At 39.0% G+C, this 25,576-nt stretch overlaps 1 protein-coding gene across 1 annotated transcript in view; it reads right to left on the reverse strand.

The window, feature by feature from the left end:
- The window catches only part of LOC122766985 (glucosidase 2 subunit beta-like), a 124,022-nt gene that overhangs the window by 13,078 nt on the left and 85,368 nt on the right, over positions 1–25,576 (reverse strand). Inside the window, exons 11-13 of the mRNA XM_044022277.1 lie at positions 24,987–25,056; positions 22,729–22,818; positions 7,515–7,586 (exon numbers count right to left, since the gene is read on the reverse strand). Of these exons, the coding sequence (XP_043878212.1) occupies positions 7,515–7,586; positions 22,729–22,818; positions 24,987–25,056 (232 nt within the window). The remainder of the gene's footprint in view (positions 1–7,514; positions 7,587–22,728; positions 22,819–24,986; positions 25,057–25,576) is intronic.

Raw genomic sequence — 25,576 nt, forward strand, 5'->3', positions numbered from 1 at the left:
CAACTTAGGCAGCCACTACTCTTTCTGGGATCAACACAAAATAAGATCTGTAATGTGTAACACAAAGAAAAAAACATAATGAAGCATTTTCAAACAAAGGTTTTTTTTCAAAAAAAAGAAAACTTGCATGGGCAAAATAAATTTGCTTTAATCTGAATGACATGAAATGGGCCAGTGGCTGTTGAAACATTACAGGACTAGTGTAGTTAGATAGTTTAGTGTCATAACCATTACAAGTGAAGTGTACAGTCAGTGAAATGAAAATTCATCTCATCCCTCTAATCACAAAGAGAAAATAAATAGTCGATAAAGTAATCGATAAATAAATCCAAAGGAAATAGTAGCATTATGTGCAAGTAGTGGTTTTTCAAATAACCCGTCAAACACTATGACATCAACTTTAGTAACACAAGACCATGTTATTTAGCACGTAACATGTCAAACCTTGAAGCAGATGGAGGACAGCAGTACAGGACCACATCGGGTGCAATGCCTATTTCTTAAGGTGCCTAATAAAGTGGCTGTTGGAAACTGCCTAGAAGATTTACTTAGTGGATTTTAGCCTGCGACTGCCGACCCCTAAGTCAGGCTATTCTGTCAAGAGGTGTTGAACTGTGTTATTTCCTGATTCAATCTCGGGTCGATTTTCAGTTTCTTTGTGCTCATTTGTAACCTGCTTGAGTCTGAGCAGTTTCACAGTAATAATCTTACAGCTCCCTTGTGATCGCTGTGCAATAAAATGGCCACCAATCGAGATAATTAGCTACAGTAATTTTCTCCTGTTTATACATGCGCAGCCAGTGCAAAAAACTGCAAGTGAGCAGTAATTAATCTTAGAAGGAGAAGGGACATAATATATTTTCCATCAAAACATCATTCCTTTTTATACTTTTTAAAGATTTAAGTTAGCCTAATGACAAATTGACCGTTACTGATCATGTATACATATTTTTTATTTTACTGTGTCCACAGAGCCGAGTCTCCATGCTTGCTAATTAATTTGCACAGCTGAATCAGTTGAGCTGAGGCCCCTAAAAGGAGTTTGACAGCCTGGAGGCACCCACAGCTTTGCACCTCTTTCTCTCAGTAACTGATGATTTTTAGATTACTTGTGGTTTTAGCAATGTTATAATGCCCCATAGAGTATAATTATTTCTTCATCACCTTACTGGAACACTTCCAGAAAATATGGGAAACACGTATGCAGTTTTAAAACATTTGTTTTATGAAAAAAAAAAAAAAACTACTTCTACAGGTGAAGGTGTCAAAACCTGTGTTCGTCCTACTATTTCATGTAGAGAAACATCTGTTGTGAAAGGTTTATTCATACACATGTATGAGTTAAACTCATATATAGACATTCAATCACATCATTCTAATCCAAATGCCAAGCCAAAGATCATAGAATAGAACAAAGCTGTTGGTGCCCTAAGACTTGTTTACAGTACTAGACATTCTATACTATACGATCTTTTATTTAGAGCAATGCGTGAACTGCATAGTGAAAACACAGTATAGGGTCACCAGCCTGGCAGCCTGTGAGGGAAAGTGTTGTTATGCTACATCTGTACAAGGCTAAAAAAAAAAGAAAAAGGAGTCAGATCTGTAAAAAGCTTACGTATGTCTACAGTAAAACGCTGCAAACAGCCAACCTATTTGTATTTTTCACAGTGGCCAGAACATCCCACTCTCTCTGGGGTTGCTCTTTCCTGTCATTTTTTTTCAACTGCCTGGCTCCATCGCAGTGGGCATATGCAGTCATTCACTGTGGTTTCAATGTTGCTAGGCTACCTTGCTTCTCCACTGTTTGCCGTTTGAAAATCTACTGTTCAATAAAGCAGTTCTAGGGAGACCTGTGGGTTTGAATACTGAGTAATATGAACCTGCAGGAGTAACTGACAACACTAATTAGCTTTTTGTTTCTTTTAAGTTTGACAATACCTTTTTTCTCCTTCCTTTCCCGCTCCACTAAGTTTGTGTCTTTCCTTCTATCAGAGGATCTATACATTTAACAATGAATAACCTACATTTTCGTCTTCTTTTTTCAAAGTGTACAGTCATAACCAGAGTGTTGACAATCTTTCCTTTGTAGCCTTCCCACTGTTTTTGAACAGTCTGTATATTTGTGTCTGCCCAGCAGTGTTGAGGTATTATTATTTCTGTTTTGTCTATCTCATTTCCAGCCATGGATGCTGGGCGTATTCCAAGTTTGGGCCGTCAAACACAGCATGTTTCCAAGGTTGAAGGGTGACCAAGCAAGCTGCCTACCGGGCTGTGTGCAATTTCAGCACTGCCTTTTACTCTCTCCTTGTGCGCCCTCGATGATGATGAGTGCAGAGCAGTTTGACCTCAGCACAATAGAAGGCCGAGCTCCTTGAACTTTGCAGGACGACACGCGCCGACCCCCGTGACCCCAACTGCGTTGCCACCTGATTTCCCACGAGTCCCTAAACAAAACACATTGGATGACCCTTCAACTGATCCCTTCCTCCTCCACAGCTGAATCACTCCCACTCTCTTTTGTCTGGAGGAAGATGCATCATAGTAAAATAGTTGTCATTGTTTTCTAATTTTTGTTTTGTCCAATCACATTTCTACATTCTAGATGTTTCTCTTTGTCTACTTAATCTCGGCACCTTTTTTTTGTCCCAAGTGAAAAATGAAGTGTAAAAATATTATTTATTTATATTTCAGCGACATTCTGTGTCTCTTATATCTTTACAGCTGGAACCATTTCCATGTATTTATCCTAAAACTAACTCTGAAAGCCACATGAATATTTCAAATGCACTTCCGCTCATGATGAAACGTTATTATGGCCAGGCTCTGTTGTGAGGGCATACTTTAAAGCTTTTTTTGTTTGTTTTTTGGCAGGAAATGTTTTGAATAATAAGCTAATTACTTATTGCTGACAATGTACTTCCTGGAGACTTTTAAAAACTTAAATGGATCACAGTGATAGCGAGCTGTGCTGCTGCTGCTGCTGCATGTATTTAAGCCATTTGACTCATTTGAGAGAAATTTAAATGAGATGTTACTGTATATTTGGTCCTGGCTGCTAACTGGATTCAACAGCTCCAGGCACATTCTGTTATATATTTGATCGTCCCCTTCAATGACAATCTGTTCTCTTGTTTCTAGTCAGATGCAGACTTTCTGTTTCTGCCCATGGAGAGACTGAAAGTCCATTTTGCTTTGTTGTGTGCACTGTCATCATTTGTGCAGCGGTGATATAATGTCACTGCATTCACTTATTTTCCTGTGGTCTGTGGTCCATTATGGTGTTACTGCTTCAGCAATAACAACGTTCAAGTTTAATGTTGCTTTAGATTAAGGCTTAAATTGTCTCTGCCTGGACTTGTGACCAAAATCAAAACACCCAACTCCTTCAATCAGCTGGAACCTGTATGAGATAACATCAATACCACACATGAATGGTTGTAAAGAGCTGCAGCAATCTAACTGCGATCTAAAAGGTCCAGTGGGTAAAATGTATAGTATCATAGTTGAAATTGTGTTCATTTGGCAGAAATTGTGGCTAAAATAGTTATATAATGAATTCAGATAAGTATACAAGCATCAAACCGTATGAATTGTTGTTCCATTAACCCAGAATGCGCAGTTCATCTCTACAGAGGCAGCCATTTTGGACCACCATGTTTTTACGGTGGTAGACTGAAGGCTACATAGGTTCTCCAAAACAATTGGAAGGAAAAGGTGAAGTGAGGGCAACAATAAATATTGCACAATTTTACACACTGTACTTTTAAGACACTGACACACTGAAATGAGAGTTTCTGTTTGCAAAGTTCTTAGACATTAACAAAAAAAAAAATGTGGATCCACTAAATGCAACCGCATCAAATCTTTGTGATAAGGACCTTCATAGAATTCGAAGCATGCTGCACTTTGGGAAAGTCCTTAGGCAGTGACTGATGAGGTAATATCCTTGGCCATCCTTCCTTGACTTTATGAAACACCCTGTAGGTGCTAAGAACAGGGCACATATGTTGTTTGGTGTACAGATAAACTGTTTGTCAAGAATTAGAGGAGGGTGAAAATTAGATTCCTTTTAGATATCTTCACATCAACAAATGGCAACATGGGCTAAAGCCGGTACCTTGACTTGCTAATGCATTGATATATTACAGTAACACGTAATCAGAAATTGCGAATAAATACACTAAATACAGCAAGTACTGCAACCTTTAAAACATCATAATTTTAAAGGTTCTGTATATACTGTAGAGGTAGTACACACACACACTTCAGCTGGGATAGTTGTAGAGAAACACATCAATACAACGAAGGCTGGTGGGAAATAAATGTGACATGCTGGTGACAAAGGCTGATCAATGTTCTGTTTAGTATATACTCTGCTCTGTGTGTGTGCACAGTCAATAGTTTCATATTATGTAGGCTCAGTTAATCACGAGGCGGTAGAGCTGCACTGACCATATATGCTCCAGCACATTACTGATTGTGTACGTGTGTATTTGTTTGTCTTTTCGGATGGAGTGAATTTTGTAAACAACCATGTTTACTGTCGCGTCATTGTAAGCAGCATGTCTGGTGTGGGTGGGGGTGTGGACATTATGAAGATGGACGACGCTGTCACAGAGGGACGGGGTTTGTCGCAATGCAAGCATTTGCTTCTACTCTGTTATCATTATCGTTGCTGATGTTATTGTTACAATGGCCATTTCGGGAAGCGGTTGAGCTGCCGAGTCTGAAAGGCAGAAAAGCGAAATGGAAAACGGAGACATTGGAATTCGAGTGGTGAACACGAGTTGTATAATATCTACATTTACAGATAATTGGGAGCATGCAGCATGACTGCTGTGCCTTATGAAATCTTTATGGCACTGTGTGTGGCCACAATATAAGAGCAAGCAGCTACAAAAGAACATTCCCAGGTTGATTTATTGTTTCTTAAGAACATTTGTATAGTTAATGGTCTAATGCCAACTATGCTGCAAAACCAAGCATGAAGGAAGGTTGCGGCTCAAGGAACAATTGTAACTTTTATGAGCCTTGACGCACTTCACAAACTGAGTGCTGGCCATGAGCCATTATCAGAATCCAGCCGCAACAGCATCCATTTAATGCGGAAACGGAACATAACTAATACAAATTTGTAGAAATGATGCAGGCAAGCATTAGCAACGTTAGTGGCACAGTAGTCACAGCTGCAGCTTCACTTTCATTGACAGGCCACACATGTTAATGTTGTTTTTCCCTCTCTACCCCCTTTTTTTTTTTTACTCCCTTACGTGGTTGTCCTTTAGGATGCTGGAGCAGGAGTGATAAATGCTGCCGTTTAAATCAAAGCACCCTCCTCTCCCCCCTCACCCCCTCTGGGGAGAAGGAGGATGCCTCCATGCAGATTGATATCAGGAGGCCCAGCCATATCCTGCAAGCGCTGACTGATGGTCTGTCTGGATAAAAAATGAACTTTATTCCCAGTGTGCAAGCTATGATTCATGTAGCTCCCCTACCCCTCCTTCCCCAAAACCATTTCACGTATACTCTCTGGAAACAGTATATAGTACATCATGTAGTGGTGCGCCGCCTGGCTACACCCAGAAAATACCAATCAGGTGTTTGTGTTAGGATAAGATAAAACAAGTGTCAAACTAGCATCTCTCTAAAGTCAATTTGCTGTGGAAAATGAAACATCAAAACTTCTAATCTTTCTGCGGGATACAGGAGGAGATGATGATTTCTCTTATTAACATCAGTCATTTTATGTGCACATATTTGAAGTCCTTCCCTTGGGTCTTATTTGGCAGCGATTTTGTTCCAAACAGAATTACTACACCATATGAGTCGGAGGCATGTTTTGACCACTGGTTGCATTTGGTCCCTTTGCCCTTCCATACATTCATGAGTGACAGGCAGGCAGAAGCGCTGGGGTCACATGACTCACAGTTAGCATTCTGTTCTTCCTTGTTATTGCTCTAAAGACATGGTGAAGCATCGCACTTTCCGCTCTAAAAGTGAGTGGGTAGCGTGGGAGGTGGCGGTGCAAAAAAGACAACACAGCCCTGTTCAAGAGATCCAATTAATTTGCCATCTAAAAAGCAAAACCTATATGTCCAGAGACGGATAATTCCTATTAATTTATATTTGTTGTCTCACTTCAACCACCAGATGATAAGTCAAGCCAAAAGGCATCACATCTCAGGAGTCAAAATGTTTTGACGATGCTGAAAATTTCCTGTGGTCATTTAGGCCTTTATATTGTCTCTTCACAAAACAAGTCATTAGCTTATGTGCCTGCACCAAAAAGCAATGCAATCCAGACCTCCTCTTTGGGAGGAGCTGCCACGAATCATAAAAGCTTTTTTTCCCCTAAAGGGTGTCAATGTCGGTGGAATAGTGTTTGCATAATTGCACCCTATAAAAGTGTCTGATGGCTGACGGTTAAGGCTAATGAGAGAGTGGAACAGGACAGTGAGGCGACATCCCACAATTATCACCTCAAATCTAAAATTCAAAGTGAAGAAGTACAAAACAGAGAAAACAGTGTGATATATAGATTGTTTTCCCTATAGCTGTATGAAAGAGGTTTTATGAGGATGAGAGGGTGGGGAAAAGTTGGTGTAATATGTGATTATAGAAGTAAAGTAAGTTACTGTTACAGTGCAGGTAGTGTTTTTGCTAACCGTTTGAGCAATGTCACATAATAATCAGTGCATGGACTCTAATGGGCAACAAAGAACTTCAGAAAAAAAGACCAAATCTTGTGAGATCTAAAGCTGCATTTCTATGGACACTTGATGGCATCTCTGATAGTGCCCAGGTGTTTCGATTCACACCAATGTCCATCAGTCAACACAGTCAATCCCAAGAGGACAGAAAAAAGCCGGAGCCTAATCCTTGAGATGAAACTGAAACCCTTTGAGACTGAGGAAATACAACCGCTGCAGTATATGAAACTTGCCCCCTGTTTGCCATTGATCAAAAGGTATTAAAACTATAATAGACATCTGTTAGCAATTGATCGAAGGTCATATGACGCCTAACAGAGATTGAATAACAATAAACACAATCAATAGTGCAAATCTTGGGTTTAGGATAACTTAAGCACCATAACATTGATTAAAAGAGCTTTCATAGGAGAGCAGTGGTGCTATTTGCTTCAGGTCCATTCATGAAACTGAGAATTAAATTGTATCTGTGCTTCAAATAAGAATTGAAGATAACCTTTTCTGGTTTTATTGGACGATAGAAGACCAAGGACAACACCATGCATTTCGGATTACATAAAGGTGCCTTAAGAGGAAAAAAAGCCCAGCAATTTGCAGCTTTAAAAATAAACAAGTGACGGTGTTCTGCACTAAACAGTGCTGAAAAGCTCTCTGTGTAAAGTGTCCATCAAAAGTTATGTTGTAAACAACTTGTCCTGGGTTATGTATTTTGTGCATTTCCATTGTCCCTGACCTGCACTACTGGTCACTGTGTGAGGTTTTATCTGTGGAGACAAAGGAGGAGGTGATTGAGGTACTTACCCTAATGAGACCTGTGTTCCTGCAGTGTTCTCTTGTGTGACTTGATTGAAGGGGCACAGGGTATAAGTGTACCTGCAGATGGGAAAAGCAGCTGTACGTCAGCAGTGGAAAAAGCAAACAAAGAGTATGTTGAATGGTGTTTTCTTGAGATTTTGCAAGATCAATTTTAGTGCATTATCCTTTATCAAAGCTGTTCTATGCAACATTTTACTATAAAACAGAACAAATGTGTTGCAGAATTACAATGTCCCTCAGGTCTATGGGGTGCTTTAGCTTAATTCTCTTTGTTGTTTTGTACTTTTAATCCTCACTTCAATTTAACAATTTACCATTTAACATTAACTCACTGCTCATATCAGGATCATTTTACGATGAAAGAATCGGGACTGAAGAAGCCATACCACCTGCTTAGTAGCAGTTAGCAAGGTTATTAAAAGCAGTGTAAAGCAAATGCAGAGATTCTCCTCTTCACACATTATACATGTTAGAAAATACTGGCAAAGGACATGTGGGGAAAAAAAACAGTGGAGTAAAATTTGAGATTTAAAGACAAAACAGCTTCTATTAAGTTCTCAAATGCTCTAACGAAGACCAGAGACACGACTCCTTATGAATGGTAATGTTTCTCTGGATGTGTTGGATGTATAAAGAATCAACAAATAGGTGGTGTGTTTTCAACCCGTTTCTGCTCCTCCAAATTACCCCCTCCCAAAAAACCAACAACAACATTCAAAAGCTCCACCTTAACTCAGGTCAATGAAAAACAGGTAATTAAAGTAAATGGAGGAAAACTTGGGGAACAAAGACAGGGTTTTATTATGAGCAGAAATACTGAGTAGTGCGACTCTACCTGGTTACCCATTGAGTGGGAAGACTGACGAGGAGCCACCCACAGATCCTCAACCAGGGCAAAGTGTAGGATGGGGAGTTAACAATTAGCATAGACTATCACTTATGCACTTGCCAGGGATAGTACTGAAGTAGAGGCACGATCACTATAGCTCCAGTAACAAACTGATCAAAGACCTTTGTGCTGAACCCGACAGGTGGAAAGGCAGGCAGGCTTTTTTCCTTGACATTGGAACCATTACACTGACTGCAATAAAAGAGCAGAGAATGCCCAGACAACCAAAACCAGAGAGGGAGAGCGAAAGGAGATAGAAAAAGAAAGAGAGGTGAGAAAGTGCAGGGTGGAGCAAAAGAAAAGGCTGTAGTGTAAGTCAGAGGAGGGATTAAAAAATGCATGAAAGAAACACAACATGAAAGAAAACGAAGAGAATCACAGAAAAGAGGGTTATTGGGAAATAACTAAGTGTCTGGATGCTCAGTTCGTTTGCTCATGCCCTCGTTTGTGAATTGTAGTAAATGCCTCTCATCTTAAATACTTCCATTTAGCCATTTACCCATCTGTATGTATGATTCAATGAATGCTCTCTACTGCCAGATACAAGGGCGAGAAGGAAAAAAGACACAAGCTTCTTTTGTGGCTGCAGAGTAAGCAGCAGCTCACATGACTATGGGACATTTTGGCAGACATTATGACTTCTGGAGAAAGTGAAGAATGTGTGATACTGTAGCAAGAAATGGTGTAAAGTATGAGTCTGCCGAAATTAAACCAGCTAAATGGAAAATTCAGCCACAATTCATTCAATTACCCATGCTTTTCATCATATGACATGTCAAAATGTCTGCTGTGACAGAAGCCCACTGACAATCCACTCTCCCTCCAGGGTATAGGGTTAGGCTATATGACAACGGCTATAGAGCAGGGGTCTCAAACTCAAATAACCTGTGGGGCACTGACGGTCTCATCTGGTCAGTCGGGAGCCAGTCAAGTGAAAAAAAAGCCCAACTTTTTTGGGAAAAGCAACAGTTGAGGTGGACGTTATGAGCTCATATCATCAATATGCCGTATTAATTCCTTTTATATATATATATATATATATATATATATATATATGTATATATATATATATGTATTTTTTTTTTTTTATTGCCTCGTGTGAGCTTTTCTGTCTTTTACTTCTTCTGTCTTTTATCCATTATTCTGTAGAGCACTTTGGCCCACTGTGTTTGTTTTAAAGTGCTTTACAAATAAAGTTAGATTGGAATTTCAAAATATAAGTGGTTGTTTTAATATGCAACCATAAAATAAAACATATTTATGATGCAAAATAATCTATTCATTTAAAAATAAAAACATATAGAAATTACTCGATACAACTTGATATTGTTTGGAGGGCCACATGAAATCGATTGGAGGGCCACATGACCCCTGCTATAGAGGCTTTCTCATTTTTGTTTTTGATAGTTTTGTGGACTAATTCAGTCTTAAACTAAATATATTGAAAATAAGATATTTGTAGATAACAACACTAATATCTCAGTGTGTAACAGTGGATAGACTACAATAGGTTTTGGTGCAGGCAGTGATGCTCCCTTTGGAATAAACTGTAAATACATTAAAGATCCTATGACCTTTCATGTATCACCATTAGCACAACAACACTGTGTCCAAGTACAGCCTGACAGAGCCACACAGAGCTGAAGTGCTAATCTAGTTTATCTATTCAGGATAAAAGCAGACCTAAGGGTTGGTCGATGCTTTCTTCACAGCTAGCCTTGACATTATTAAAGAGCTTCAACACCTGTAGTCAGCACCAGCATCATGACAAGTTAGTTGGACACCAACACTTGACAGACCTTACAACTGCTGTATTGTGCTATAATACTCATTCAGGTTTTTTTTTCCTCCAGATAATCTCTTTCCAAGAACCCCTAACCGCAAAATCAAAGGCCAACATAATATGATATTAACTTAACAGAACCCCTTAACAAATGACTAATAAACTGTAAGTCCCTCTGGACACTTGCTTCATTGTCCGAGATATGAGTCACTCATTAATCAGGTGTTTCGGCATCAACAATCATCCTCAACTGAGCCCAGAAACAGATGGAGGCAAAAACAACTGAGCAGAGGAAAGGGAGAGGAAAAAGGGTGTACCCCCGTATATCTGCACCTACCCCCACCCCACCATCACCCTCTCACCCTCGAGGCAAAGACATCCATCCCTGCCCACTTTTGCTGACACTCCAGCACTACATACTGTATGTATACACACAGAATTCAGGGCTATTTGTGTGCAGGGGAACTGTGGTCTGACCTTGGATTCTCACCTCCATGTGGAAGCAAAGAAGGCAACACACACACATAAACACAAACACACACACAAAATGTTGCTGGTGGAAAAAAGTTATGAGCAATATGGAGCCCAACATGTGAAAAGAGGTGCAGGTTTATTAGCTGCCTGTCTTGGAGACAGACAATTAAGATTCTCCCCCCGCTTCACGGAAATGTAATGTAGCAGAAAGGTCAAACCCGTACATTTAGACCAGGTGTGCTTCTCAGCTGGAGCAATTGAGCACAGTGTGACATTAAAGAGGTAATATGAGATGGACAGTTGGTGACAAAGATGTGGACGAGAGTTGCAGTGACTGAGTGAGTGGAACATAAGGTACAGCCACGAAAAAAAAAGAAACCAATAGAGTCAGAGGAAAGGGGATGAAGGAAGAGTAATGCTGTGCATATGAATCATCAAGTGAATAGCTCGCAACTGTGACGTGGGGAAAAAAAGGATAAGACCTTTTGTAAAGAAAAGATGCTAAAGCCCGCTGGGTCACTGATTAAACCTTTGGCAATAATTAGAAGGGCACGATGAGCAGGCGTTCAACAATTTCCCATTGAGTTCCCATTTCTAAACTCTACTCTGCGCCTCTTCCTGTCCCCCACTTTCGATCTGTCACCATCTGACATGCAGCTCTGACATCAGCCATAATAGGGTGGTACCACTGTGTCAGTCTTTGGCAGGTGTTCTCAAGCTGGAAGGTACACACTTAGAGAATAAATATCTTAGATGCATCCACTTAGACCCTCAGGCACTGTTTTATGCTTCACTGGATCTGGACTGCAGGCTCACTTACTTACTTACTTAACTTGAACTTGTAGCTGCTGATGTCTGGAGCAAAACCTGTCAGTTACTATATCAAATTCTGTGGAATTCAAAGATGTAAAATATGCAACGAACATTCCCGCACGACCTTTTCAATATAAATGAGCGTTACATTCAAACCATTGTCGAATGAGTTCACACAATGCTGATTAAGGCTATCAGCGCTACACAACTCTCTCCATGTGTCTCAGTATAGCAGGGTTTTATTTTCGTGTCTGCGATGACACAGGGTGACGCTTTCCACAGCACCACTGACAGAGGGAAGCATAATAGCTACAGCAATGATCCCATGCTGCTTCCCGACGTCATCAAACTACTTTTTTTTAGTTATTGTATTGATTGAGACACCTCCCAATGGCAGAAATGACAAGCATTTCAAGCAAATAAGTAAAATACGCGATCACTGGCACTAGGAAATAACAGCGGCACCATCCACAGAATTAATCATCTCAGACCAAGACACAGCATATCACATTTGTCAGATCAGGAGAATATTTGAAGCCCTGGCTGAAAACTACAAGGAGGCCTGGTCTTCCCTGTCCAGCACATTACTGGCAGATAAGGGAGACGTGCCGTCACTGATGATGTGTTCAAGTGCATTAACAGACGCATAGAATTACAATAATACATTCCACGTTCATAAGCAGAACACAAAGACACAATCGTTTCTATATCACAATAAGATACTGTTACTATGTAGCATATTTTTTTTTATATTGTATAACTTAGTGCTTAATCACTTAGTACTTTGATATTAACTAGAATACAGAAATACACAACTGATTAGGTGAAAGAACATTTAGGTGACTATTAATGCATTTGCAACTGAAATTTAATTTTACAACAAAATGAATATGTATTTGCTTTAAGGTTTAATGCATAAAGGACACTTCTATATCTTGATGACATTGTCATATTCCCAATCCAAGTTGGTAATTACAGCTATTACAGACAGGGGTGATTGCCAACTCCATAAAAAGATGACATCTACAACCATAAAGCATTACTATAAGATGTGTGGTACACTTCTGATACAATCAATTAGTGTTCACACTGGTTATGTTAAGAGGAAAAAACAGAAATATGTATTTTCTTAGTCTATACTGAGATTGAGTCAAGAGAAAGAAAGCGATAACAATTATGCTCTTTTCCCACTAGATTGTTATGTGATGGCGGGGGTGGAGTTCACTGTGGGTGAAACTGCAAACTCCAGCGTTGTCAACACGAGCTAATTGGTTTACAGGTAAAACTAGGTTCACTCGGCTGACAGGTCAGCGGTCAAAGGTGGCTCAGAAATAAACAGTGACCCAGTTTAACTGTTTAGTGGGAAACTCCAAAGAAACTCAAACCTATGGTCACACGTCTATCAGCAGAACGTGTTTCAACCAAAACACATTAGACTCCGGGGTCTAATCTTGTGATTTATTTCTTTTTAAATCACACATTTCTTTCAACTTAAGGTAAGTCCAACCTTTCATACTGCATGCACGTAGTGAGATATGAATTGTGTTGTAAATAATAAATCTTATAATGATAATAATAATAATAATATTGTACTGCAAGAGGCATTTATTTTACAGGTAGGAAGAAGTGTTTCCACAAAAGTGAAGGAGAAAAATTGTTAACATTTTCTGTTTAGGTATGATTAAAATAAAAATAATAATAGAAAATGTAATTGCTTTAGCACCTTTTCATGTGATGCACAAGATGTTTACAACTGAACGCCAGTTTAGTCACATTCATAGTAAAACAGGACATTTTAATCAGCAGAGAATGTGTAAATACACAATTTTAATTGAGCGTAAATTAAATTCAGGCAGGTACTGATCACTTGAGGTTAGGATTATATTTTTGGCTCCTTTGTCACTTTAACATATTAATGTCAATAAATCCTCTTAAGTCCAGTGTGTGACATTTTGGGGGCTTATTGGCATCTAATTGAATAAACTACCCATAAGTATGTTTGTACAAATGTATAATGGATGTTTGTGTATGATGGAAGTTGCCGGAATGCACTTGTGTTTCGCATGTTGATGCCAAAGTTTGCTGAACAAATGCAAAGAAGAACTCCTCCCCCTAAACCCACTGCATAAAGCAATGAGGTGAAAAAGGAGGAAACAGCAGTGAAAGTGGGAGAGTGTATAGAGTTCTGAAGGAGTATTTACATCCTTTTTGGAATGCAAAAGCCACCATAGTAACCTGATGGGTCTTTTGTTTCCATGCCACAACTATAAGATAACCTGCAGTGTTCAGACTTAATTACACCAAACTATGTTTATTCAAAATAACAATAAATAAGCCTTCTCTGCAGAGTAGTCACCTAATCTAATCTAATCTATGCGTAAGGATCTCTGTGGAAGATCTGCAGGAACTATTCTGAAGATCATCCATACTGCACAATGGATGTGTTTACTGTCAGTTCAAAAGAATAATTCTAATCCTCATTCAGACTGCAGAAAACTGAATACATCCAGGTCGAGTACAGCGAGGTGCAGGAGAAAGACTTGCAGCTCAGGAACCAGAGGCAGAACAAAATCATTAAATAATGTGTTTTAGTGTTGTTGGTGTAGTAAAAAGCTGAATCAGACATTGAGAGGGAGATTTGTTTGTGTGGGCATGGGGTGGAGGGTAAGTCAGTGTATTCATTGTGAACACAAAATAGCCCAGAAGTAGCTGGAAGCATTTAATCAAATGATTGTCTGTTAAGACAGAATCACACATAAGTAAGTAAAGTAAGTATAGGTAAGTCTAATATATGCCCCCAACCCCCCCCCAAAAACCTTAAACATCTGATCTTGTTCTGAAGACAGCAGGGTTTTCTGGCACCAGTATGTTTTTAAATCAGCAGATCCAGTGTGAACCTTTACATGTGCACCTTTCATAGGTGTTGGTTACAGCTGGCCATGATACAACGGTGCACTATTCTGTGTCTCATGCTGTGTATAATAAAGGTAAGTACAGAAACAAACAGAAAAGAAAAAAGACCTATTTGGGATTATAGCCCCTCTAGAGAAAGCTGCATTGTACACAGTCACAGTGTACTTTCTTTTAACACAGTGGATAAGAATAAAATTGGCACCTGGAAAAGGACATTCCCTGGACGAAACTCGAGTAAGTGCTGATGAAGCAATTTCTTTCCCTGTGTTTCAGGCTAACAAAAATGCAGAGCTTGTAATGTTACAGCATACTGTGCTTTATTGCACTTGTTTATGGCCGTTTTTGCTACTGTTTTACCAGTTTAATGTTAGCCTGCAATGATGATGTCAATATTACACCTGATGAACCAAAAGAGCGTTTAAGTCAGTTTCCAATGTGGTTTTTTCCAAGAGTGCGTCAGTAATACTGCAGTAAAGGCAGGTGGGTGTGAGGCACTTTTAGTCATGACTTTGTGGTGAAAATGTTCTGCAGTGTCTACGATAAAAGAAATAAAAGTACAATCGTGATGAGACTTTTGCTTTTTAGTACTCATAAAAGCTGAATTGCCAACTCATCAGGCCACAAGTGCAGCTGTGGAATCAAATTTTAAAAGTAAAAACTAAGGAATGAAAACTATTTAAAATTCTATCAAGATGATTGTGAGGTTTGATCAGTGCAATTCCTTTCACTTTTGCTGGCAACCCACAGACCCAGGTCCCCAGTAAAGAAGACACACACACAGTGGGCAGTTTTTCCAGTTTACCTTCATTTTCCACATGGCAACCCACAAATTCAACTCTGAATAAAATGCCGCAGTGTGGTTTTACCATGAGTCTGATTGAAGTCTACTTTTCTGACAGCTCATCATATTTTGGCCTTAGAATTCTTAATGCAAAGCTGAGAAGTCATATTTATTTTCATTTTTCATCTCATCCTTCTCTTCTTCAGTGAAACAACAGGAAAAAAGCGGGCGAATGCACAGCAGAGATGACTTTCCCTCATAAATTACCCGGTAAAAAAATAAAACAAAAAAAAAGCTTCTCCCCCTCAAAAGATGCCTCAATTTATGTGAAAATGGGAAACAAAACAAGGCAAATTCAAAGCTGATTCAGTTTTGAGTTTGCCATCGCTAAGGGCAAAAAGCCTCAAGCAGATCATTTAAACATGCATTCTCCCTGCCATCTTTCTCTCTTATATTATTATTGCTCCTATTCTAATTTTAAAGGTGATAAAAATTATGTGGAGGATATGATGGGAATCAGGTAAGAGCTGCTTTGTATTAACCTTTAAACTTTCTGAACAATGCATTGAACTATAAAATAACAGCACTCGAGTTTAGAATCTGATGCCACAAAACAAGATTATGAGATGACTTTACAGTAACTGCAATAACTACACATGCAATAAACCTCTCAGACTAATTTCACTGTGAGGGTTTTACTCTCTGATGCACATAAAAAAAACGACTGCCTTAAAGCAATAAACAATAATAGATAACAGAATATGAAAGTTGCTATGTAGGTGTAGAGCAAACTGGCTGAAAATAATTTTTTTTACACTTTTTCAAGTCAAAGGTGTAAAAGAAAAAATGGCTCCCAACACTAAAAATGTGTGAGGGATTCTACTGCAAATCGACATACAGAGGTGATAATTACAGTAAAAAAAAAAGGAGTGAACCAGCAATCAGACGTCAGTGTGAAACATCTGTTCCCAAGTTACTCCAGCTCACTATAAGTAAATAAAAGACTATGTACAGAGACGATACACATATTATATACATACAGATACATAATATAGTGTACAATGAACCATCTCTAAGGGTCTGTCCACATGGAAATGAGTGTGGGTGAATACGTATAGGTTTCCTTTTATCGTATTAGTGTTTCATCCACAAGGAAACAGCGTTTTGAGAGACCTGAAATAGCAGCAGGTGTAGGAAAATCCTAAAACGTCGCCCTTGTGTTTATGTGTTAACAACAAATATGCTACTTTGGGAAAACGATGGTGTCATAGTCCCACCTCTCTCTTGTGCTGGCATTCACTGCCCCCATCTTTTTCGTCTTCTTTGTTTTTGGTGTCGCATTACACTGCCATTTACAGGCCTGGCATATTATTATGTACTACAGCATTTTGGAAGAGTTTTGTCTGAATAGAGACAAAACGATACCGTGTTTACGGAAAACCTTTTCAAAACGTCAAAAAAAAATTACGTTTCAGTGTGGATATAGCCCAATGTATAAACTATACAATATGAAAATGTGGCTGGGGGCACTGGAACAAGCTTGAACATGAACATTAAGAGCATATAATTATACAATTCAGTACAACTATATGTCATATTGTAATAAAATTACAATGTAGTTGTTTTTTTAAAGATATGCTAAAAAAAGAGTGGAAAACAACGGATTGGTACATCATTAGTAAACATGCATGTTATCCTAGATTCACAAATACAATGAATCTGGATATAATCCAGCCATGGGTTGCTTACCATTTTGCTCTTACACAAAAACCATATAGGTGGAATTTCTAATTCCTTCTGCCTGCACAAATCCAGTTTCTGATGACATTTAAATGATATCTCATGATATATTATCTCATAGGTGCAGTTCCCAAAAGTAAGAGAAAGCATCGCTATGTCTTGCATGCAGATGGTCATAAGTGCCATTTGCTCACTTTAAATGCACAGCAGCATTACATGTCATTTTTACATTACATGTCATGTCATTTAGCAGACGCTTTTATCCAGCACCACACATGGTAATAATAATGGTAATAATAGGACATTTACAAATCTTAGCGCTCATTACTTATTTTATTTGGTTAAAAGCCTATATATGATCATCTTTTGTCCACGCTGAGGTGCCTTCGTCAGCTCATGGTTTGCTTCCTTCAGAGGAAATTAAGCCTAAATGCAGCTCATGATTTGCTGGCTAGTTGTGGTGTTATGAAACATGTTGTATAACTTTGCAACAGCAAGAAAAATAAAAATGTATCTGGGAAGGACAACTTGGCGCTGAATCACCTCATTTGAACTTTGACACAGGAGAACTTGGTGTGCTATGACAAGCTGAAATAAACAAGAACTGCTCTTTAGACTGTGTCGGCACAAACGACACACAGATCCACAGCTCACTGCCAGTTTCTCCTGCTATGAAGTTGGCTGGACGACAAAGACCGATAAGCTGTGGTGAATTTATGACCCCCATCACTGACACTCACTGTCAGTCCACTGGTCTTCGCGACCAACGGAAACTCCTGCTACGTCAGATGGACTCCCCTGCTGTGGACTGAATATTTTGGTACATACAAAACTTGCTCCTCTTCAGGCAATTATTTTTGTTTTGTTTACAATCATGAAAATGATAAAATGTTGGTGTCTGTAGTTTAAAAGACATCTAAAATGGTACATTACATCCTTAAAACGGTCAGTTTTTACAATGATGTAAAATTCTATATGTATGAGACGCAGTATTATCTGTGTAGTCAGAGCCTGATATAGCGTCTTCATCTGTGCCATCGATCTCGATTGTTGTCATGTTTATTTTAAAGTCTCGCTGCCATAAATATTCGCTGGCACTTCCAATTCCCTGAGCAAAAACAAATGCTCTGCCCCAGCAAATACTCTATTTATTCCTGAATATGAATTATATTGTACAGTACCCATTTAAAGATTGAAAAGCATGCAAGCTGTACATTATCATGTCTTCATTGTTCATCACTAAGCTCGGGACAAAAGAGCTATTAGCAGGGAGGAGATGTCAGAAAGTATTTGGAAATTGACTTTTCAGTACATTTGCTGTTAATCTGACTATAAAATATGATAGAAAAATATATAATATATAATATTAAAACAATGTTTTGTGTATTAAAACTATCCGATTTTCCTTGACAACTTGTTTTAAAGCAGATTAATGTTATCTCCCTGCCCCACTGTTATTGACAAATGACCAAACATGACCTTTTGAAGTTAATTAACTGCATGAGCAACTCATTAAGAGTAATGTTAAAATGCATGCTTTAATTTAACAGTGTCTGTGCCACATCCATCATAATTTGAAAGCCACTGGCTGTGACAAAGCGCTCCGAGGCAAGGGCCTGCATAAACAACACTTGTTTAGCAACATTACAATTATGATTAACAGATCTTTTGCCATTTTGTCCCTTTGATAAAACAAACAAGATTTCCTTTTCATGTGTGTGTATTTGTCTGTTATTGGTTGTATTTTTTACATCAATTTCCAATTGATTAACATTGAAGGCAAATTTCTTCTTTTAGTTCTTCATTTCCTGGAAACACTGACATGGCAGATGCTCTTACTTGGTTTATTACTAGCACAAGGTTCACTAAAAAATGTTTTCATTTCTGACTAAACTTGCCATCCACAGGCAGCAATAAACTTCCCATCTACAGACTCCAATCGTCCTGTCAACCCCCATTTGCAACTAGATATTATTCATGGCACAGCCGGAATCTACCACATATATGGCTCTTCATTTCCATGTTACTCTCACGGCAGTCAGCAGACACATCTAGGACTCCACGCCACCCGCCTACCCGTGGTTTATATCCAATTTGAAACAGGTCCCTCTAGGCTATCCTGATGGAGTCTTTCTTCCCTAGTAGAACCCGGTGCTCTGTTAAGGCCATGCGATGTTCTACTGACAGTTGGAAGTGTCACTTGTGCTGCGTTATCCTTCTCTCTTCTCTGTCAAAGCTGAACCACAGTGGCGGGCATGACTCACTGAAGTGCTGTACTTTCTAATGACACAAGAGCAGAGGCTGAGTCAATCTGACCTGACAGTCTTGCATAAATCACGGCCCTTTCGATTTAAGTTGCTTTGAGGACTGTCAACAAATCCACAGGAGAAATATTAGACTCTCCTGTAGGTAAGGGCTCCGCCTCTGAGAACTCATTATAGGGTGTCTTCCTTCATGCTGTGCCAGGCTCTGTTGACTGAATTGCCAAGCTTATTTCTGATTCACTGGCAGAGGCCTGCGTTTTAAATTCCCGACTCGTGATAAAAGCCCAGCAGCACCCTAAAGACCATTTCAGGGGAAATACAAGGATATTGGGTGGCTGCATTTTTTGGAAGCACAATTGTAAATGCAGTGTAAAAAAAGGTTAAAAAAAGTAGTAAGTGCCATTTAATGATAATGCACCAAATTCAACCCTCTACTGAGCTTTTATTCATGTTTTTTTATGGTCTGTAGAGAAACCAATGTAGAGTCTAGGCTACATCAATACTAGGTCTTCATTTAACAATCGTTTGAGCTAAGTTTTCCAATGTAATCTTTGTCTATATTAAAATGTAGAAAGGTTTATATCCCCTGACCATTCATGTGCATGCTAGTGTTTACAGGAAGTTGATTCTATCATTAACAATGGGGAACAGGTACAGACAATTTCTATGAGGCAATGACAAGGTGAAACAAACTGAGACTGTGTGTGTATGTGGGCCAAAAGAGCTGTGGGTTCACAGCTGATAGTTGAGTCACTACTGATAGGGAACCAATCAGGAAGTGAATCAGGAAACTGCATTATCAATTCCAGATGTTTCTGTTCTTGCCCGTTTAAACTAAAATGTTTCAACAAACGCAACTGGAGTCATCAGAATTTTAAACTTCTCCATGTTGGGGCTCTAGATGTAAGGTAGAAGACAGACATACAGGGTAGACTGAATGTGTTTTTAAATGAAAATGGATCATCTTGACATTAATCATTTGTAAATGTTCAAGAACAAAAGCCAGTTTTCCCCCACCTTTCAAATCAAAGTAATTACACATTTCCTCGGACAAACAAGAAAAGGCTTCAAGCCCCAAATCTCAGAAGGGATTCATATCATCATGAGGCAAGGAAGTAACTCTCAGAGACGCAGTGAAGAGGATCCTCCTTTGCCGAGACAAAAAGAAAAATCTCAGCTGACACTTTTGGCTAGAAATGAACAAGTTTGGCCTGCAGTATATAAGAGTAAACAGGACAAACACACTGTTCCTGTGCAGCTCCTGAAAAGCAATCAGCTATTTCTATTTCCTAGCACCATTAAGGCCGTCTAATATACCATGCTGCTCTACACATGTCAGTCTCACCAAATGATCCTCAACTGATTTAATGTGGAATCTTTTTCCTGCCAGGCCCCACACCAGCACCAACTGAATTTCATTCATTTGAATAATGCACAGCTATTAGTTATATCGAGGATAGGTGAGCGTTTCAGCTCGGGAAACTTCTATGGCTCCGAGCATTTTTTTTCCGATATTGGCTGACAGAATATAGAGGGAGCAATTTAATCAAACATGAGAGATCTTAGAAGGGTAGATGGTTTCAACTGATGAAGAAGCGGGAGAGAGAAGCATGTGCTTTTTTTCCATTACTGCTGAGGAACTGTAAGCTCTGCTAGTTTGCTACTTGAGGGCATGGAAGGGAGTGCTACAGAAAGCCGCTGGTTTATGTGTCTGTCAGTGTCATGTCTTCTCAGGATCATGGTTCAAGGTGAACACAAATATAAAAGGGGGAAGGGGGGAACTGGTAGATTACTGAGACGGTGCTGGTAGGTCAAAGGACCTTCAACTGGGCTGACATTAGACATTAGAGAATATTGTACTCTTCACTGATCTGAAGGATGAAAAATAACATGGAGTGTGTGTGATGCCAAGAGGCCAAGGATGAAAAGCTAACAGAGCACAGTTTGGTTCTCAGTGCAAAAGGCTGAGGGTGTGAGAATGAGAGAAATAGAAGAACTTGACCCAGTGTTCAAGAACTGGATTAACACACAATTTTATATTCACACTATTACAGCCTGCGCTATAGAAATGTTTTTGGGTAATGTTAAACTGTTTGCAAAACACAGAACGTTACATCAACAGTGCAGCTTTTCATTGTCTGAACCCTGTTTTAAAATGATGAGCTGTACCAGAAGTTAAAATAAATACATCAAGGCTAGAGAGAGTTTTCCTCTTAGTTGTTTATATTTTCAATGTTCAATCCCATTAGAACTACAATCATTCAACTCAAGCTATTTATCAATTATTAAGTTAGTTATTAATCATAATCAAAATAGTTAATTCATGAGACTGAATGAGTGAATTGGTCATCTTTTCCCTTCTTTCAAAGGGTGGTGCCCCAAAGGAAATGTATGTTAAGTCATTAATATAATATGAATATTTGTAATGTTGATGTTATTATTATTATTATCATTATTATTATCATTATTATTATTATTATTATTATTATTATTATTATTATTATTATTATTATTGTTATTATTACTAATAATAATAATAATAATAATAATCTTTGATAGCCAATAACTGATGGAAATGCCTCATTTTATGGTGCCTTACTTGATACAGGGCACTGAACCCCCTACAGGATCTTGATGTGGACACATATGTCTACACTATCCAATTGTGTCTTTGCTTCAGTGACATCAACAGAGAAGTCCTTCGTCACACCATTTAAGTTTCTCACAACCAGCGAGCAGCACCAAAACCCAAAATCATCTACAGTAAAAAGACAGATTTTTTCCCAGTTTAATTGCTCGAGCTGCAGATTTTGCCTCCTAAATGACAAACTATGCAAATAAATCGCACTGATGTGTAAGGGCATGGGAAAACCACAGATTCCAGATTCTAGAATGTATTTGCAGTGCAGATCTCAGATAATATTCTTTCAAAACTGAAACCACCCACGGGCTTCAAAAGCTCCAGCTGGCAAGCAATCCTAAAGAGAACAGATTCTACCCCAGCAGGGGCCATAGGGATGCAATGAGAGAGAGCAAAAGAAGCTCATTCTCTTGATTAAATTTAGTTGATTTAGCTGCTTGGCTTCTCCAGGGTGACTTGCAGCTCACAAATTATCAACTTTAAATGGTGGCTCTTTACTGAGATGGTTCACGTTTAATGCAGATAGCACTCGTTTTAGTACAGTGGCTCAAAATAAGATGGATTCCAGGCTCTAGTTAACATATTGATTTTCTGATCTCTAAAACTGTTTTATTTTTCTATCCAGTAACTTTTATGGCTACCTGCAGAGCAAGGGTAGTGGGCATGTAATTGCCTTCTGTGATTTCCATTATTGAAAGAACACAGGACTACAAAAAGCTTCAACATTGCACTGTTAAAAAGCAAAACAAAAAACAACATGAAAATGTATTTTTCCCGTCTGTGTGTGTTTTTCATTTTCATCAAAACAGTGTCATCTTTCTATGCCAGCTATCTCCATATTGATGCAGCCAAACATTCAACCATAAAAATCAAAAGTTAGTGAAAGTCAATCACTACTTACTCATATACTTTCAGCTTGTAACACTGGCTGTTCAAAAACAGAAACTCCCAATCTGTTCCGTAGTCGATGGCAAGCTTCTTCTGCAGATCACTGAGGAAACAATAATCAACACATTAGAAATTTAAATGAGGATTTTGTTTTTTTCTGATTAATGACACCACACAAGGTTTTAGATGTTGTTGAGTAAATCATTTGATGTACTATCCTTAGTATATGTGGGGAGTAAGCCCTACAACCTATCTATGCCCTTAACACAAAATCAGCAGAACAATAACACAAGTGCACTTTTTTTGTGAATGAGAATTGTTTTTGAATGTACTGGATCTGGAACAGTTATTGTGAGTCACTGACAAGCAGCTAGAACAACCCCTGGATGACTCCTAACTGTGCTGACGTTGTAGCTTTATTTTCCTTAACACATTCTGGGACCGACTTTTTGGGTATAGTGTTGATGAGGTGGCCCTTTAAAGCTCATTTCTATTCAGTGTCTCCAATTATATGGGCTGGTGAGGGCTGCTTTTCTTCACTAATCACAAATAAGGAAACTGAGCCCCATCTCTGACGGTGCATGAGGCCTTATTTCCATATTCATAACACCAAACTGCTAATGGGGTTAACAAATGTTTAGGGAGGGTGATTGTATCGCTTGAGGTTGATAAGGTAGGGCAGCGTGGGAGGAGGATTCGGGGTCAGAAATGAAATGCAGGTTGCCTAACTGTGTGCAAATGATTCTCAGATAGGGCAGGGGTCATAACATTTGCAGAGAATGTCATTTTTCTTTTCCCTTTGCAGCACAATAGAGAAATAAAAAGGGATGGACTTATGGGGCTGTGACTTAAATTTATTGTTAAATGTATAAGATGAAAACGTAATAGCACATGCACACTACTATCTACACACTGATGAAGGATGTAGCCCGAAGAGACCAAGAGGGAAGACAACATATAACATATCTAGTCCTCCAACTCATGAGTAAAAGTGAGTAATTTGACTAGGAGCTATCTAAGAAAGGTGGACAAAGAAGAAATAGAGCAACTGAAGTCACGCCAGATCATTTTCCCTCTTTTCTCCCTCGTGCTGACATTTGTTGAGGGAAAATCGTGACCTTTTGGTAACTACCATCTCTATGGTCGCCTCTCCTCTCTCCCTACTGTAATGAACAGTTTGCAGGCCTGAGGGCCACAGTAGCTACTTATCAGCTATTGCTGGCTGGCTCAGAGCGCTGTGAATTTGAGAAAAAATTTGACAGAAAGCATGTATCAGGGATTTACAGCCAAACCTGCTCAGACCTTTTCCACCCTTTTAGCTGCTGTAAGCATGTAAGCATGGAGGGTGACAGTAATGTTGGGGCATGGTCATACATAGCACATTCTTCATCAGCAGAGAGCTGCTTCGCGTTTCCGCATGTGCACGCATGCCCACGGTTCTGTTTGCGCATTAACAAGGGTGCATGGCAGCGAAGTGCAGGGTTTTACATATGTACCAGGTACCAGCAGACATCATAATTTAACTTCAAGCAAATTTCCATGGTTATCATATTTTTCATTGTCTCTTTTGACCAAAACAAACATGTGCTACCAACAGAAAAGCTACCGCAGTCGGCGCCTAAGGTCCGCAGAATCAAACTGGAGGTTTGCGTAGTTCGTCAATTTAGGGTCTAATGCGGAAATGGGTGGCTAACAATAGATTCATCATGCAGACCATCACTGACCTCTGCACACACATGAGGACGCAAAGTATGACCCTGCTCATGCAATATAAAAATGCAAAATGCAATATTACCAATTAAAAAGTATTGGGGGTGTAATATTTTCTGGATGCATACACAAAAATGGAGCTACATTGATAGACCATGTTTCAATACAAACTAATTTATGCTTGCCCAAACTAATTCATGCCATATCTATGTTTATAGGTTTAACGTGTTTGAATGGTTCACAGGCAAGACGAGCAAGTCTCATCTTGTTCAAAAAAAGTTAACAGTCTTAACCACCAGAGCACAGAAGGCAATCAATTGCATTTGTTTTCCTCAGTTAAAATTAGCCTTATGTACCACAGTGTGAATTCATTACTGTGCAGCTTTCCTCTCGACATTAGCACAGACGGATGGAGTCTATTTTAAGGCCTGATTACATACCATGCCATCCTGCTTACAACAACGTGAGTAAGAAACACAGTCACCAAAAAGTAAGACAGTGAGGTTTTATCCATAGTTATAGCTAACCTGTGCTTCTATTTCTTTGTTATTTCCCCCTTACCTTATTTCCATGTTGACTGTATCATAGGCTTCTTCTACTTTCTTCAGATTGGTAGCCTCCCACTTTGCAGCTAGACAAAACAAAAGGTCAGACAAATTAACAATACAGCATTGCAGCATCTCAGAAGCTGCGTGTTGCCAAACAGTGGGCTCTTAAAATAGGCATTTATGTGTAACGTGTGCGAGAGGAGTCTGCAAGTAAACAGAAAATGGGTAACATTTAAAACAGCCGCAGCCTTTTTTTCATCTCTTAACGCTGATAATTGCTTTAACCGATACAGTGAGAGAAAAGACTTCGGAGGGAGCACAGGTGACCACAGTGATGATTTGTCATAGAAGTGTGTTCATGATGTCATACTTCTAGAGCAGCAACTAACAAATTATTTTCTCGATTCATCGCTTGGTCCATAAAATATCAAAAACCTTAAAAAATATTGATTGTTTTTTTTTTATTATTCTTTTATCACCAGTTTGTGAACTGTAAAGTCATAAACATGTGTATGTATATTTTACTTTGGTCCCTAGGTCAAACTAAAAGGGCCATTTTTAAAAAGGTACAGTTCACTAAAAACATTATTGACTAATGGTAAT

The sequence above is a fragment of the Solea senegalensis genome, linkage group LG3 (assembly GCF_019176455.1).
Source record: "Solea senegalensis isolate Sse05_10M linkage group LG3, IFAPA_SoseM_1, whole genome shotgun sequence".
Classification (NCBI taxonomy): domain Eukaryota; kingdom Metazoa; phylum Chordata; class Actinopteri; order Pleuronectiformes; family Soleidae; genus Solea; species Solea senegalensis.